Genomic DNA, 17,588 nt, shown 5'->3' with positions numbered 1-17,588 from the left:
ATGGCTAGAAGCTCTCGATCCCCGATGGAGTAGTTCCTCTCCGCTGGAGAGAAGGTCCTAGAGAAAAAACCACAAGTGACAGCATGCCCGGAAGGATTTTTTTGTAGAAGAACAGCTCCAGCTCCTACTGAGGAGGCATCAACCTCCAATAGGAAGGGTTTGGAAGGGTCAGGCCTGGAGAGCACGGGAGCCGAAGAAAAGGCAGACTTGAGTCGTTTAAAGGAGTCTTCTGCTTGAGGAGGCCAGGACTTGGGATCAGCATTTTTCTTGGTTAAAGCCACGATAGGAGCCACAATGGTAGAAAAATGTGGAATAAATTGCCTGTAATAATTGGCGAACCCCAAAAAGCGTTGGATAGCACGGAGTCCGGAGGGGCGTGGCCAATTTAAGACGGCAGAGAGTTTGTCTGGATCCATCTGTAGTCCCTGGCCAGAGACCAAATATCCTAGAAAAGGAAGAGATTGGCATTCAAACAGACATTTCTCAATTTTGGCATAGAGTTGGTTGTCACGAAGTCTCTGAAGAACCATACGGACATGCTGGCGGTGTTCTTCTAGATTGGCAGAAAAAATTAGGATATCGTCCAGATATACCACAACACAGGAGTATAACAGATCACGAAAAATTTCATTGACAAAGTCTTGGAAGACGGCAGGGGCATTGCACAGTCCAAAGGGCATGACCAGATACTCAAAGTGTCCATCTCTGGTGTTAAATGCCGTTTTCCACTCGTCCCCCTCTCTGATGCGGATGAGGTTATAGGCGCCTCTTAAGTCCAATTTAGTGAAGATGTGGGCACCTTGGAGGCGATCAAAGAGTTCAGAGATGAGGGGTAAGGGGTAGCGGTTCTTAACCGTGATTTTATTAAGACCGCGGTAGTCAATGCAAGGACGTAGGGAGCCATCTTTTTTGGACACAAAGAAAAATCCGGCTCCGGCAGGAGAGGAGGATTTACGGATAAAGCCCTTTTTTAGATTCTCCTGGACGTATTCGGACATGGCAAGAGTCTCTGGGGCAGAGAGAGGATAAATTCTGCCCCGGGGTGGAGTGGTACCCGGGAGGAGGTCGATAGGGCAATCATAAGGCCTGTGAGGAGGTAGAGTCTCAGCTTGTTTTTTGCAGAAAACATCCGCGAAGTCCATATAGGCCTTAGGGAGACCGGTTACTGGAGGAACCACAGAGTTACGGCAAGGGTTACTGGGAACCGGTTTTAGACAGTTCTTGGAACAAGAGGACCCCCAACTCTTGATCTCCCCAGTGGACCAATCCAGGGTTGGGGAATGAAGTTGAAGCCAGGGAAGTCCAAGGAGAATCTCCGAGGTGCAATTGGGGAGGACCAAAAGTTCAATCCTCTCATGATGAGATCCGATGCTCATAAGAAGGGGCTCCGTGCGGAAACGTATGGTACAGTCCAATCTTTCATTATTTACACAATTGATGTAGAGGGGTCTGGCGAGACTGGTCACTGGGATGTTGAACCTGTTGACGAGAGAGGCCAAAATAAAATTTCCTGCAGATCCAGAGTCCAAGAAGGCCACTGTAGAGAAGGAGAAGGCAGAGGCAGACATCCGCACAGGCACAGTAAGACGTGGAGAAGCAGAGTAGACATCAAGGACTGTCTCACCTTTGTGCGGAGTCAGCGTACGTCTTTCCAGGCGGGGAGGACGGATAGGACAATCCCTCAGGAAGTGTTCGGTACTAGCACAGTACAGGCAGAGGTTCTCCATACGGCGTCGTGTCCTCTCTTGAGGTGTCAGGCGAGACCGGTCGACCTGCATAGCCTCCACGGCGGGAGGCACAGGAACAGATTGCAGGGGACCAGAGGAGAGAGGAGCCGAGGAGACGAAACGCCTCGTGCGAACAGAGTCCATATCTTGGCGGAGTTCCTGACGCCTTTCAGAAAAACGCATGTCAATGCGAGTGGCTAGGTGAATAAGTTCATGTAGATTAGCAGGAATTTCTCGTGCGGCCAGAACATCTTTAATGTTGCTGGATAGGCCTTTTTTGAAGGTCGCGCAGAGGGCCTCATTATTCCAGGACAATTCTGAAGCAAGTGTACGGAATTGTACGGCATACTCGCCAACGGAAGAATTACCCTGGACCAGGTTCAACAGGGCAGTCTCAGCAGAAGAGGCTCGGGCAGGTTCCTCAAAGACACTTCGGATTTCCGAGAAGAAGGAGTGTACAGAGGCAGTGACGGGGTCATTGCGGTCCCAGAGCGGTGTGGCCCATGACAGGGCTTTTCCGGACAGAAGACTGACTACGAAAGCCACCTTAGACCTTTCAGTGGGAAACAGGTCCGACATCATCTCCAGATGCAGGGAACATTGGGAAAGAAAGCCACGGCAAAACTTAGAGTCCCCATCAAATTTATCCGGCAAGGATAAGCGTATCCCAGGAGCGGCCACTCGCTGCGGAGGAGGTGCAGGAGCTGGCGGAGGAGATGACTGCTGAAGCTGTGGTAGCAACTGTTGTAGCATAACGGTCAGTTGAGACAGCTGTTGGCCTTGTTGCGCTATCTGTTGTGACTGCTGGGCGACCACCGTGGTGAGGTCAGCGACAACTGGCAGAGGAACTTCAGCGGGATCCATGGCCGGATCTACTGTCACGATGCCGGCTGGCAGGTAGTGGACCCTCTGTGCCAGAGAGGGATTGGCGTGGACCGTGCTAGTGGACCGGTTCTAAGCCACTACTGGTTTTCACCAGAGCCCGCCGCAAAGCGGGATGGTCTTGCTGCGGCGGTAGTGACCAGGTCGTATCCACTAGCAACGGCTCACCTCTCTGGCTGCTGAAGATAGGCGCGGTACAAGGGAGTAGGCAGAAGCAAGGTCGGACGTAGCAGAAGGTCGGGGCAGGCAGCAAGGATCGTAGTCAGGGGCAACGGCAGAAGGTCTGGAAACACAGGCAAGGAACACACAAGGAACGCTTTCACTGGCACTAAGGCAACAAGATCCGGCAAGGGAGTGCAAGGGAAGTGAGGTAATATAGGGAAGTGCACAGGTGAAAACCCTAATTGGAACCACTGCGCCAATCAGCGGCGCAGTGGCCCTTTAAATCGCAGAGACCCGGCGCGCGCGCGCCCTAGGGAGCGGGGCCGCGCGCGCCGGGACAGAACAGACGGGGAGCGAGTCAGGTAGGGGAGCCGGGGTGCGCATCGCGAGCGGGCGCTACCCGCATCGCGAATCGCATCCCGGCTGGCAGCAGGATCGCAGCGCCCCGGGTCAGAGGACGTGACCGGAGCGCTGCAGCGGAGGGAGTGAAGCGAGCGCTCCGGGGAGGAGCGGGGACCCGGAGCGCTCGGCGTAACAAGATGTTTGCTTGCAATTCTTAAGTCTTTTTTTAATGTTTCTCACCTAAAAAAAAAACACTGGCAAATAAAAATTTTACACCTCAAAATATGTCCGGTTTATGTGCGGTGACCCAGTACATGATGTTGTCCTGTCAGGTTAACGTTGCCTCAGGAACTGTTTGCATTTCTGTTCTGGGCTTACTACTCCAGGGTATATTGTGTTATGTTATTTTGTGATTCAAGTTTATGTAAATGGTTAACAGTGTTATTGTGCTTTTAAGGAAGCTAATGCAGAGTAAACCATGTGATCCTGATGAGTAGGGGGAGGAATTAGTCAGTTAAGCTGAGGTACAGTGTGGAGAGGAGTTAGGAGAAGTCTGTGGTAAAATGTAGGAGACCTGCAGGGAAAAGTAACAAAGTCAGTAACCGCACATCTACAAGAACCCGATTGCACAGGTCCAGTCTGGAAGTCTCGGATAGCAGGAGATAGAAAGCCTCAGGCAACTCAAGTAAAAGTACCAAAAGTCCCTGCAAGGCAAAAGGCTCTCCAGGGTTACTCTGCATTTCCCCTTCTCTGATCTGTACTGTAAAGGATTACCACATCTAGTTTTCCGTAACCCGGCATCTGTGGTCGTTATTGTCCCCAGTGCTTGGCCCAGTGTGGTGGTTAACGCTACACTGGCGTCACAAACCGTGCATCAGCCCAGTAGTACACCACATATGTCCATTTGTCCCCACTGAATTCAATGGGGAAATGCTGGACAATTCACAGTTAATTATTTAAATATTATGGGCCTAAAAAATTGTGCATGGTATTTATTTGGAAGATAATACAGTTGACAATGTGCCACAAACATTTAGAAAATGTGCAATAACTGGGAAAACGAATAATTTATGTGCACATTTTGGTGTTTTTTTTCTTCACGTAAATGCTTCAAACACTTGAAAATTGTGAGCAACTGCAAGATGATTTGCATAAATGCCTGTAAAATGTTCCAAAAAAACTCAAAAAATTTATAGGAGAGCTTCAAATAGCCAAAAAACTGTCTAAACGAAAACAGTAACCAACCACCTCACAGCTTTCATACCTGAAGAGCACTATAAGAAATAAAAGCTGAACGGTTGCTATAGGCAACAAAGAGTTTATCTTTTAGATAGTTTCCTAAATCTTCACCTATGTGTGAACATGGCCTTAGATGGCACATCTCCTACCACGTACCTTACAACCTTCTGCTAAAGTCACATTGGACCCCTCAGTAATCTGGATCATGAATGGCCGCTTCAGGTCCCATAGAGATGTCCGTCCTGAGATCACCATATCCTTCAGAAAGGAGAGTACGAGCACCAATCAGACAGTACAGACAATATGGAGAGAAATACTGGGACCACCAGCGCAGGATCAGGGAATGACGCTTAATCATCACTGAAACTGCTGCATCCTCAGGTAACAATGGCCAATGGTCAGGCTGCTTAAGACGTTCTAGAAAAATCCAACAAATATATCACAACTATGGAACAGAATGATGATTCAGTCATTACATTTACTTAGTTGTCCAATTCTAATATAACCAAGTATAAAATGTACAGGTACCTCCATAGTCAAGATGTAATGCTCCTCTGGGGTTTAAAGCAGAAACCCTTTGGATTCCAGCTGCTGAGCTCTTCCCCCTGCTACTTACTGGCCCAGAGTTCCTGCTCCTTCCCCATCCCACTCCCTCCCATTCCTGCTCCCTCCCGATTCCGCTCCTTCCCGTTCCTGCTCCCTCCCAATTCCACTCACTCCAGTTCCTGCTCTCTCCCCTTCCTGTTTCCTCCCAATTCCACTCTCTCCTGTTTCTGCTCCCTCCCGATTCCGCTCCCTCCCGATTTCGCTCTCTCGTTCCTGCTCCCTCCTGATTCCGCTCTCTCTCGTTTCTGCTCCCTCCTGATTCCGCTTTCTCCTGTTTCTGTTCCCTCCCGATTCCGCTCACTCCCGTTTCTGCTCCCTCCTGATTTTGCTCTCTCCTGTTTCTGCTCCCTCCTGATTCCGCTCTCTCATTCCTGCTCTCTCCTGATTCTGCTCTCTCGTTCCTGCTCCCTCCTGATTCCGATCACTCCCGTTCCTGCTCTCTCCTGATTTTGCTCTCTCCTGTTTCTGCTCCCTCCCGATTCCGCTCACTCCCGTTCCTGCTCCCTCCTGATTTTGCTCTCTACTGTTTCGGCTCCCTCCTGATTCCGCTCTCTCATTCCTGCTCCCTCCTGATTCCGCTCACTCCCGTTCCTGCTCTCTCCTGATTTTGCTCTCTCCTGTTTCGGCTCCCTCCTGATTCCGCTCTCTCGTTCCTGCTCCCTCCTGATTCCGCTCACTCCTGTTCCTGCTCTCTCCTGATTTTGCTCTCTCCTGTTTCTGCTCCCTCCTGATTCCGCTCTCTCATTCCTGCTCTCTCCTGATTCTGCTCTCTCGTTCCTGCTCCCTCCTAATTCCGCTCTCTGCTGTTTATGCTCCCTCCCGATTCTGCTCCCTCTCGTTCCTGCTCCCTCCTGATTCTGCTCTCTCTCTCGTTTCTGCTCCCTCCTGATTCCGCTTTCTCCTGTTTCTGCTCCCTCCCGATTCCGCTCCCTCCCGTTCCTGCTCCCTCCTGATTTTGCTCTCTCCTGTTTCTGCTCCCTCCTGATTCCGCTGACTCCCTTTCCTGCTCTCTTCTGATTTTGCTCTCACCTGTTTCTGCTCCCTCCTGATTCCACTCTATTATTCCTGCTCTCTCCTGATTCCGCTCTCTCGTTCCTGCTCCCTCCTGATTCCGCTCACTCCCGTTCCTGCTCTCTCCTGATTTTGCTCTCTCCTGTTTCTGCTCCCTCCTGATTCCGCTCTCTCATTCCTGCTCTCTCCTGATTCCGCTCTCTCGTTTCTGCTCCCTCCTGATTCCGCTCACTCCTGTGTCTGCTCCCTCCCGATTCTGCTCCCTCTCGTTCCTGCTCCCTCCTGATTCCGCTCTCTCATTCCTGCTCCCTCCTGATTCCGCTCTCTCTCGTTCCTGCTCCCTCCTGATTCCGCTTTCACCTGTTTCTGCTCCCTCCCAATTCCGCTCACTCCCGTTCCTGCTCCCTCCTGATTTTGCTCTCTCCTGTTTCTGCTCCCTCCCGATTCTGCTCACTCCCGTTCCTGCTCCCTCCTGATTTTGCTCTCTCCTGTTTCGGCTCCCTCCTGATTCCGCTCTCTCATTCCTGCTCCCTCCTGATTCCGCTCACTCCCGTTCCTGCTCCCTCCTGATTTCGCTCTCTCCTGTTTCTGCTCCCTCCCGACTCTGGTCCCTCTCGTTCCTGCTCCCTCCTGATTCCGCTCTCTCTCGTTCCTGCTCCCTCCTGATTCCGCTTTCTCCTGTTTCTGCTCCCTCCTGATTCCGCTCCCTCCCGTTCCTGCTCTCTCCTGATTTTGCTCTCTCCTGTTTCGGCTCCTTCCTGATTCCACTCTATCATTCCTGCTCTCTCCTGATTCCGCTCTCTCGTTCCTGCTCCCTCCTGATTCCGCTCACTCCCGTTCCTGCTCTCTCCTGATTTTGCTCTCTCCTGTTTCTGCTCCCTCCTGATTCCGCTCTCTCATTCCTGCTCTTTCCTGATTCCGCTCTTTCGTTCCTGCTCCCTCCTGATTCCGCTCACTCCTGTGTCTGCTCCCTCCCGATTCTGCTCCCTCTCGTTCCTGCTCCCTCCTGATTCCGCTCTCTCATTCCTGCTCCCTCCTGATTCCGCTCACTCCCGTTCCTGCTCTCTCCTGATTTTGCTCTCTCCTGTTTCTGCTCCTTCCTGATTCCACTCTATCATTCCTGCTCTCTCCTGATTCCGCTCTCTCGTTCCTGCTCCCTCCTGATTCGGCTCACTCCCGTTCCTGCTCTCTCCTGATTTTGCTCTCTCCTGTTTCTGCTCCCTCCTGATTCCGCTCTCTCATTCCTGCTCTCTCCTGATTCCGCTCTTTCGTTCCTGCTCCCTCCTGATTCCGCTCACTCCTGTGTCTGCTCCCTCCCGATTCTGCTCCCTCTCGTTCCTGCTCCCTCCTGATTCCGCTCTCTCATTTCTGCTCCCTCCTGATTCCGCTCTCTCTCGTTCCTGCTCCCTCCTGATTCCGCTTTCTACTGTTTCTGCTCCCTCCCGATTCCGCTCCCTCCCGTTCCTGCTCCCTCCTGATTTTGCTCTCTCCTGTTTCTGCTCCCTCCCGATTCCGCTCACTCCCGTTCCTGCTCCATCCTGATTCCGCTCTCTCCTGTTTCTGCTCCCTCCCGATTCTGCTCCCTCTCCTTCCTGCTCCCTCCTGATTCCGCTCTTTCATTCCTGCTCCCTCCTGATTCTGCTCTCTTCTGTTTCTGCTTTCTCCTGATTCCGCTCTCTCTCGTTCCTGCTCCCTTCTGATTCCGCTCTCTCGTTCCTGCTCCCTTCTGATTCCGCTCACTCCCGCTCCTGCTCTCTCCTGATTTTGCTCTATCCTGTTTCTGCTCCCCCCTGATTCCGCTCTCTCATTCCTGCTCTCTCCGGATTCCGCTCTCTCGTTCCTGCTCCCTCCTGATTCTGCTCTCTCCTGTTTCTGCTCCCTCCCGATTCTGCTCCCTTTCGTTCCTGTTCCCTCCCCATCCCACTCAGTCCCAATCCTACTTAGTCTGCTCACTTTTAAGCCTGCCTAGTCCTGGTCTGGGTCAGTCTTGACCCTGTTCCACTCTAATTCTGCTCAGTCCTGATCAGTTTTCTTATTACTCTGGATAAGCTCCAGGTCTATCCTAATGGTGTCTTTCTTGCTATTGTAAACACATAAATAAAAAAGACCAGCGCCCCTGATGTTCAACCTATATCTCTATTGTGTCCCTACTTTGTTGCTTTAAGAGGACAGTAAATCACCCCATGGAAAGGATGCCAATTGCCCCAAACTAGGGGAAGAAATTCCTTCCCGACTGCAATATGGCATCAGAATAAATCCCTGGATGAACGTTCTGTCCCTATAGATCTAGTATACATAACCTGTAATGTTATTACTCTACATAAATGTATCCAGGCCCCTCCTCCTGGACTCTTTTACAGAGTTCCCCATGACCACCTCCTCTGGCAGAGAGTTCCACAGTCTCACTGCTCTTACAGTAAAGAACCCCCGTCTGTGCTGGTGTAGAAACCTTCTTTCCTCTAGACGTAGAGGATGCTCTCTTGTTATATATACAGTCCTGGGTATAAATAGATCATGGAGAGATCTCTGTACTGTCCCCTGATATATTTATACATAGTTATTAGGTCGCCCCCTAAGCCTTCTTTTTTCTAAACTAAATAACCCTAATTCTGATAATCTTTCTGGGTACTGTAGTCCTCCCATTCCCCGTATTACTCTGGTTGCCCATCTTTGAACCCTCTCCAGTTCCACTATATCTTTCTTGTACACTGGTGCCCAGTACTGTACACAGTATTCCATGTGTGGTATGACCAGTACTGTACACAGTATTCCATGTGCGGTCTGACCAGTACTGTACACAGTATTCCATGTGTGGTCTGACCAGTACTGTACACAGTATTCCATGTGTGGTCTGACCAGTACTGTACACAGTATTCCATGTGTGGTCTGACCAGTACTGTACACAGTATTCCATGTGTGGTCTGACCAGTACTGTACACAGTATTCCATGTGTGATCTGACCAGTACTGTACACAGTATTCCATGTGTGGTCTGACCAGTACTGTACACAGTATTCCATGTGTGGTCTGACCAGTACTGTACACAGTATCCCATGTGTGGTCTGATCAGTAGTGTACACAGTATTCCACGAGTGGTCTGAACAGTACTGTACACAGTGTTCCATGTGTGGTCTGGCCAGTACTCTACACAGTATTCAATGTATGGTCTGACCAGTACTGTACACAGTATTCCACATGTGGTCTGACCAGTAGTGTACTCATTATTCCATGTGTGGTCTGGCCAGTACTGTACATAGTATTCTATGTGTGGTCTGACCAGTACTGTACACAGTATTCCACATGTGGTCTGACCAGTAGTGTACTCAGTATTCCATATGTGGTCTGGCCAGTACTGTACATAGTATTCTATGTGTGGTCTGACCAGTACTGTACACAGTATTCCACATGTGGTCTGACCAGTAGTGTACTCAGTATTCCATATGTGGTCTGGCCAGTACTGTACATAGTATTCTATGTGTGGTCTGATCAGTACTATACACAGTATTCCACATGTGGTCTGACCAGTACTGTGCACAGTATTCCATGTGTGGTCTGACCAGTACTGTACACAGTATTCCATGTGTGGTCTGACCAGTAGTGTACTCAGTATTCCATGTGTGGTCTGACCAGTACTGTACACAGTATTCCATGTGTGGTCTGACCAGTAGTGTACACAGTATTCCATGTGTGGTCTGACAGTACTGTACACAGTATTCTATGTGTGGTCTGACCAGTACTGTACACAGTATTCCATGTGTGGTCTGACCAGTACTGTACACAGTATTCCATGTGTGGTCTGACCAGTACTGTACACAGTATTCTATGTGAGGTCTGACCAGTACTGTACACAGTATTCCATGTGTGGTCTGACCAGTACTGTACACAGTATTTCATGTGTGGTCTGACCAGTACTGTACACAGTATTCCATGTGTGGTCTGACCAGTACTGTACACAGTATTCCATGTGTGGTCTGACCAGTACTGTACACAGTATTCCATGTGTGGTCTGACCAGTACTGTACACAGTATTCCATGTGTGGTCTGACCAGTGATCTGTACAGTGGTAGAATTATATCCTTGTTGTGTACATCTATGTCCCTCTTGATGAGTGAGCGGCCAAATATACAGCATCACCACTTACCCCCGGAAGGCTGGACACGGTCACTGGGCCGAGTGCTACAATGTATGCTTCACCCCTCAGCATACCGGAGCAGGGACATGTATGCTTCACCCCCTCAGGATAACGGAGCAGGGACTCCTGTCTTTGAGAGAAGTCAATGCTCCTGTAACGTAGTTGCTGCATTGATCCCTTATGTCATGCATGTGTTAGAGAGGCCTACAAGACTCCATGGTGGTAAAGATAAAGCAACTCTAGGTTCTCACCTCTAGGTTCGGATTTAGACGAAGGAGACTAAGGCTTGAGCCCAGATCACGGACGTTCTCTCGATGGGTCACAAAGGCCAATGGGGTAATGGTCAGGTGAGGAGTGATCCCATACCTCATGCACTCACTGATGTACTGCAAAGGAAAAGAAACCTTATTCCCATTCTTCTCAGACATCTTACTCCCCGAATATAACGTAAAACACTATTTCACCTTAAACCTGAAGAGTGAGCGTTCCCCGTGCAGGTAGTCATCCATACCCGTCACTTTTAATACAAAAGCATCTGACCGCATCTTGGTCAATTTGCCTGAGGTGGTGGGTCTATTTTGTAGTGTCACCCCGATCAGGTCCATGGGGAATCTTGTAGGATCAAAGCCAATAGTCTGGATCTCCTAAGATGGAGAAAGAAGACAATGATTTACAGAGTAGAAGTCAATATGGTGGAGCCGCAGAATTATCTCTCCCCGAGTGCTCTGGACTCGGACTTCTCATCATTACATATCTTCTTAAAGGGGTACTCCGCTGCTCAGCGTTTGGAACAAACTGTTCCAAACGGTGGAGACGGGAGCTCGTGACATCAGAGCCCCGCCCCCTCATGGTGTCATGCCCCGCCCCTCAATACAAGTCTATAAGTGACTTTCATTAATTTACACTTGTGAGTTAAACTTAAAATTTTTTTTTTATGGGGTTTAGTTTCTACAAATTCTCTCTGCAGTAAAACCGACATCTTATCTTTATTGTGCCAGTCAGTATCATAACAGAGATCCCACGTTTATATAGGTTTTGTTTTCTTTACTACTTGCAACCTCATGACGTACCAGGTCATACACACCACAAATAGACATGTTTTTGTCTTGTAGGAGATTTTGGGCTAAAATCAAGGGTGTCACTTAGAAGCACAATTGGCCCTGCCAAAGACCAAGTCTTCATATGGCTCTGTCTATAGGAAAATAAACACATTAAAGGAGTACTCCGCCCCTAGACATCTTATCCCCTATCCAAAGGATGGACTGGACCCCCACGATCTCCCTGCTGCACCCGGCGTTTGTTTAGAGCGTCGGGTTCAGAGCCGGGGGCTCATGATGTCACGGCCGCTTCCCGCTTGTGACATCATGGCCCCACCTCTCAATGCAAGTCTATGGGAGGGGCCATGATGTCATCAGGCTCCGGCGCTTCGCCCAGCACTCTAAACAAATGCCGGGTGCAGCAGGGAGATCGCAGGGGTCCCCAGCGGCGGGACCACCGCGATCAGACATCTTATCCCCTATCCTTTGGATAGGGGATAAGATGTCTAGGGGCAGAGTACCCCTTTAAGGTTCTCAAATGGTGAGGAGGGCGGGGCTATGACATTTGGTTGGTTATCGGTGTTAATTTCTGGTCCGGAGAGGTGGGGGGTGGCGGGGTTGGTGGTCAGTGTTAATTTCTGGTCCAGAGGGGGGACTGGGGGGGTACGTGTTGATTTCGGGTCCGGAGGGGGAGGTTATATTTTTGGTCCAGAGGCAAAGTGCGTATGTATGATGTGTGTGTGTATGTACTGTATGTATGATGTATAAATGATGTGTGTATGTACTGTATGTATGATGTATGAATGATGTGTGTGTATGTACTGTATGTATGGTGCATGTATGATGTGTGTGTATGTACTGTATGTATGATGTATGAATGATGTGTGTGTATGTACTGTATGTATGGTGCATGTATGATGTGTGTGTATGTACTGTATGTATGGTGTATATATGATGTGTGTGTATGTACTGCATGTATGGTGTATGTATGATGTGTGTATATGTACTGTATGTATGATGTGTGTGTATGTACTGTATGTATGGTGTATGTATGATGTGTGTATGATGTGTGTGTATGTACTGTATGTATGATGTGTGTGTATGTACTGTATGTATGGTGTACGTATGATGTGTGTGTGTATGTACTGTATGTATGATGTATAAATGATGTGTGTATGTACTGTATGTATGAATGATGCGTGTGTATGTACTGTATGTATGGTGCATGTATGATGTGTGTGTATGTACTGTATGTATGGTGTATGTATGATGTGTGTGTATGTACTGTATGTATGGTGTATGTATGATGTGTGTATATGTACTGTGTGTATGATGTGTGTGTATGTACTGTATGTATGGTGTATGTATGATGTGTGTATGATGTGTGTGTATGTACTGTATGTATGATGTGTGTGTATGTACTGTATGTATGGTGTATGTATGATGTGTGTGTGTGTATGTACTGTATGTATGGTGTATGTATGATGTGTGTGTATGTACTGTATTTATGGTGTATGTATGATGTGTGTGTATGTACTGTATGTATGGTGTATGTATGATGTGTGTGTATGTACTTTATGTATGGTGTATGTATGATGTGTGTGTATGTACTGTATGTATGGTGTGTGTATGTACTGTATGTATGATGTGTGTGTATGTACTGTATGTATGGTGTGTGTATGTACTGTATGTATGATGTGTGTGTATGTACTGTATGTATGGTGCATGTATGATGTGTGTGTATGTACTGTATGTATGGTGTATATATGATGTGTGTGTATGTACTGCATGTATGGTGTATGTATGATGTGTGTATATGTACTGTATGTATGATGTGTGTATGTACTGTATGTATGGTGTATGTATGATGTGTGTATGATGTGTGTGTATGTACTGTATGTATGATGTGTGTGTATGTACTGTATGTATGGTGTATGTATGATGTGTGTGTGTATGTACTGTATGTATGATGTATAAATGATGTGTGTATGTACTGTATGTATGAATGATGTGTGTGTATGTACTGTATGTATGGTGCATGTATGATGTGTGTGTATGTACTGTATGTATGGTGTATGTATGATGTGTGTGTATGTACTGTATGTATGGTGTATGTATGATGTGTGTGTATGTACTGTATGTATGGTGTATGCATGATGTGTGTATGATGTGTGTGTATGTACTGTATGTATGATGTGTGTGTATGTACTGTATGTATGGTGTATGTATGATGTGTGTGTATGTACTGTATGTATGGTGTATGTATGATGTGTGTGTATGTACTGTATTTATGGTGTATGTATGATGTGTGTGTATGTACTGTATGTATGGTGTATGTATGATGTGTGTGTATGTACTTTATGTATGGTGTATGTATGATGTGTGTGTATGTACTGTATTTATGGTGTATGTATGATGTGTGTGTATGTACTGTATGTATGGTGTGTGTATGTACTGTATGTATGATGTGTGTGTATGTACTGTATGTATGGTGTATGTATGATGTGTGTGCATGTACTGTATGTATGGTGTGTGTATGTACTGTATGTATGATGTTTGTGTGTGTATGTACTGTATGTATGAATGATGTGTGTGTATGTACTGTATGTATGGTGTATGTATGATGTGTGTGTATGTACTGTATGTATGGTATATGTATGATGTGTGTGTATGTACTGTATGTATATGATGTGTGTGTGTATGTACTGTATGTATGGTGTATGTATGATGTGTGTACGTACTGTATGTATAGAGTATGTATGATGTGTGTGTATGTACTGTATGTATAGTGTATGTATGATGTGTGTGTATGTACTGTATGTATAGTGTATGTATGATGTGTGTGTATGTACTGTATATATGGTGTATGTATGATGTGTGTGTACTGTATGTATGGTGTATTATGGTGTGTGTATGTATGTATTATGGTGTGTTTATGTACTGTGTGTATGTGTATGTGTGTGTATGTACTGTATGTATGGTGTATGTAGGATGTGTGTGTTTGTACTGTATGTATGGTGTATGTATGATGTGTGTATGGTGTATGAATGATGTGTGTGTATGAATGATGTGTGTAAGCAACATGTATGTATGAATGATGTGTGTAAGCAACATGTATGTATGTATGATGTGTGTAAGCTAGAATGATGTATGTATGATGTGTGGAGATGTATAATGCGGGGGGATCTGGAGGTGCTTATGATGTGTTTATGTATGATGTGTGTGTAATGTGTTTGTATGTATTATGCATGTGGGGGGGGCGTGTGTATGTATGATGTGTGTATGTACTGTATTATGGTGTGTGTATGTACTGTATGTATGGTGTATGTAGGATGTGTGTGTATGTACTGTATGTATGGTGTATGTATGATGTGTGTATGGTGTATGAATGATGTGTGTGTATGAATGATGTGTGTAAGCAACATGTATGTATGTATGATATGTGTAAGCTAGAATGATGTATGTATGATGTGTGGAGATGTATTATGCGGGGGGATCTGGAGGTGTTTATGATGTGTTTATGTATGATGTGTGTGTAATGTGTATGTATGTATTATGCATGTGGGGGGGGCGTGTGTATGTATGATGTGTGTATGTACTGTATTGTGGTGTGTGTATGTACTGTATGTATGGTGTATGTAGGATGTGTGTGTATGCACTGTATGTATGGTGTATGTATGATGTGTGTATGGTGTATGAATGATGTGGGTGTATGAATGATGTGTGTAAGCAACATGTATGTATGTATGATGTGTGTAAGCTAGAATGATGTATGTATGATGTGTGGAGATGTATTATGCGGGGGGATCTGGAGGTGTTTATGATGTGTTTATGTATGATGTGTGTGTAATGTGTATGTATGTATTATGCATGTGGGGGGGGGCGTGTGTATGTATGATGTGTGTATGTACTGTATGTATGAATGATGTGTGTGTATGTACTGTATGTGTGTATGAATGATGTGTGTGTATGTAATGTATGTATGATGTATGAATGAATGATGTGTGTATGTACTGTATGTATGATGTATAAATGATGTGTGTATATACTGTATGTATGATGTATGAATGATGTGTGTATGTACTGTATGTAAGATGTATGAATGATGTGTGTATGTACTGTATATATGATGTATGAATGATGTGTGTGTATGTACTGTATATATGATGTATGAATGATGTGTGTGTATGTACTGTATATATGATGTATGAATGATGTGTGTGTATGTACTGTATATATGATGTATGAATGATGTGTGTGTATGTACTGTATATATGGTGTATGAATGATGTGTGTGTATGTACTGTATATATGATGTATGAATGATGTGTGTGTATGTACTGTATATATGGTGTATGAATGATGTGTGTATGTACTGTATATATGATGTATGAATGATGTGTGTGTATGTACTGTATATATGATGTATGAATGATGTGTGTGTACGTACTGTATATATGATGTATGAATGATGTGTGTGTGTATGTACTGTATATATGATGTATGAATCATGTGTGTGTGTATGTACTGTATGTATAATGTATGTGTATGAATGATAGATGTGTGTAAGCAAGATGTATGTATGATGTGTGGAGATGTATTATGCTGGGAGATCTGGAGGCGGCAGGTGTATGTGTTTATGTATAATGTATGTGTGTGTATGATGTGCGTGTATATGTATGTATTATGCATGTGTGTGTTGGAGGGGCGGGGGGTGGCGGATGGTCTAGGGAGGGGGGAAGAGGAGCATGTAGGAGGACTTATGGGTCTGGGAGGAAAGGGGGGTTGGAACAGAGGAGCTAGGAGGAGGACAGAGGGGTCTGGAGGAAGACAGGTGTGATTCAGCTAAACTGAGAAGAAACAGTATGTAACAGTATTAGTATTATTATTATGGAGGGATTATTATATTTTGAAGGTAGTGTGTGGCAGGGTTATATTCAGAGGGTACAGCGTATAACATGGTTATTTTTGAGGGTTTATATTCCGGGGCACAGTGTGTGGAAGTATTATATTCAGGGGTACAGTGGGTGGCAGTATTATGTTCATGGGCACCGTGTGGCAGTGTTATATTAAGAGGGTACGGTGTGTGGTAGTATTATATTCAGGGTACATTGTTTGGCAGGATTATATTTAGGGAGTACAGTGTGTGGCAGGATTGTATTAAAAGGGAACAGTATGTGGCAGTATTATATTCAGAGAGCACAGTATGTGGCAGGATTATATTCAGGGGTAACAGTAGGTGGCAATATTTTATTCAGGCAGAACAGGAGGTGGCAATTTTATAATCAGGGGGAACAGTAGGTGGCAGTATTATATTCAGGGGGTACAGTGGGTGGCCGTATTATATGCAGGAGGTACAGTGTGTGGCAGTATTATATTCAGGGGGTACAGTGGGTGGCCGTATTATATGCAGGAGGTACAGTGTATGGTAGTTTTATATTCAGGGGATACAGTGTGTGGCAGTATTCTATTCAGGGACACAGTGTGCGGCAGTATTATATTCAGGGGATACAGTGTGTGGCAGTATTATATTCAGGGGGTGCAGTGGGTGGCAGTAATATATTCAGGGGGTACAGTGTGTGGCAGTATTATATTCAGGGGATACAGTGTCTGGCAGTATTATATTCAGGGGGTGCAGTGGGTGGCAGTATTCTATTCAGGGGCACAGTGTGTGGCAGTATTATGTTCAGGGGATACAGTGTGTGGCAATATTATATTCAGGGGGTACAGTGTGTGGCAGTATTATATTCAGGGGATACAGTGTCTGGCAGTATTATATTCAGGGGGTGCAGTGTGTGGCAGCATTATATTCAGGGGGTACAGTGTGTGGCAGTATTATATTCAGGGGGTGCAGTGGGTGGCAGTATTATATTCAGGGGGTACAGTGTGTGGCAGTATTATATTCAGGGGATACAGTGTCTGGCAGTATTATATTCAGGGGGTACAGTGTGTGGCAGTATTATATTCAGGGGGTACAGTGGGTGGCAGTATTATATTCAGGGGGTGCAGTGGGTGGCAGTATTATATTCAGGGGTGCAGTATTATATTCAGGGGATAAAGTGGGTGGCAATATTATATTCAGGGGGTACAGTATTTAGCAGAATAATAATGATTATTGTCTTCATACAGAGGATGAGGATCTACTGACAAAGTGAGAACCTAAGATGTCCGGGCTTCAGACTCTGCAGAGAATATGGAGCTGGAAGACGTCCTGATGTCTGGACCAGATGGAGAAGAAAAGAAAAGACAACAGAGAAGACGTCACTCAGGTCACTGATATCACTGTGTTTTCTCCTGACTGTCCCATCAGAGCTGTAGTCACTTGTTAGTTCTGCAGTGATCATAGGTGACGATGTAGCCTAATCTGTGGCTCTCCAGCTGTTGCAAAGCTACAACTCCTTTAATGCCTGAGGCTCTCCAGACATGATGGGAGTTATAGCTTTATAGCAGC

At 46.1% G+C, this 17,588-nt stretch overlaps 1 protein-coding gene across 7 annotated transcripts in view; it reads right to left on the bottom strand.

Moving 5' to 3' along the window:
• The window catches only part of LOC130296747 (phosphatidylinositol 4,5-bisphosphate 3-kinase catalytic subunit delta isoform-like), a 113,428-nt gene that overhangs the window by 73,320 nt on the left and 22,520 nt on the right, over positions 1-17,588 (bottom strand). For 6 of the 7 annotated variants that reach the window (XM_056548627.1, XM_056548624.1, XM_056548626.1 and 3 more), the window contains 3 exons: positions 10,565-10,744; positions 10,352-10,486; positions 4,509-4,610 (listed from right to left, as the gene is read on the bottom strand). In XM_056548627.1, coding sequence (XP_056404602.1) covers positions 4,509-4,610; positions 10,352-10,486; positions 10,565-10,744 — 417 coding nt within the window. Of the gene's footprint in view, positions 1-4,508; positions 4,611-10,351; positions 10,487-10,564; positions 10,745-17,285; positions 17,335-17,588 lie in introns of those variants that run through there. The other variant, XM_056548628.1, reaches the window with a different exon arrangement.

The sequence above is a fragment of the Hyla sarda genome, chromosome 12 (genome assembly GCF_029499605.1).
Source record: "Hyla sarda isolate aHylSar1 chromosome 12, aHylSar1.hap1, whole genome shotgun sequence".
In the NCBI taxonomy this organism is placed as follows: domain Eukaryota; kingdom Metazoa; phylum Chordata; class Amphibia; order Anura; family Hylidae; genus Hyla; species Hyla sarda.
This window is presented reverse-complemented; position numbering and strand designations above follow the sequence as displayed.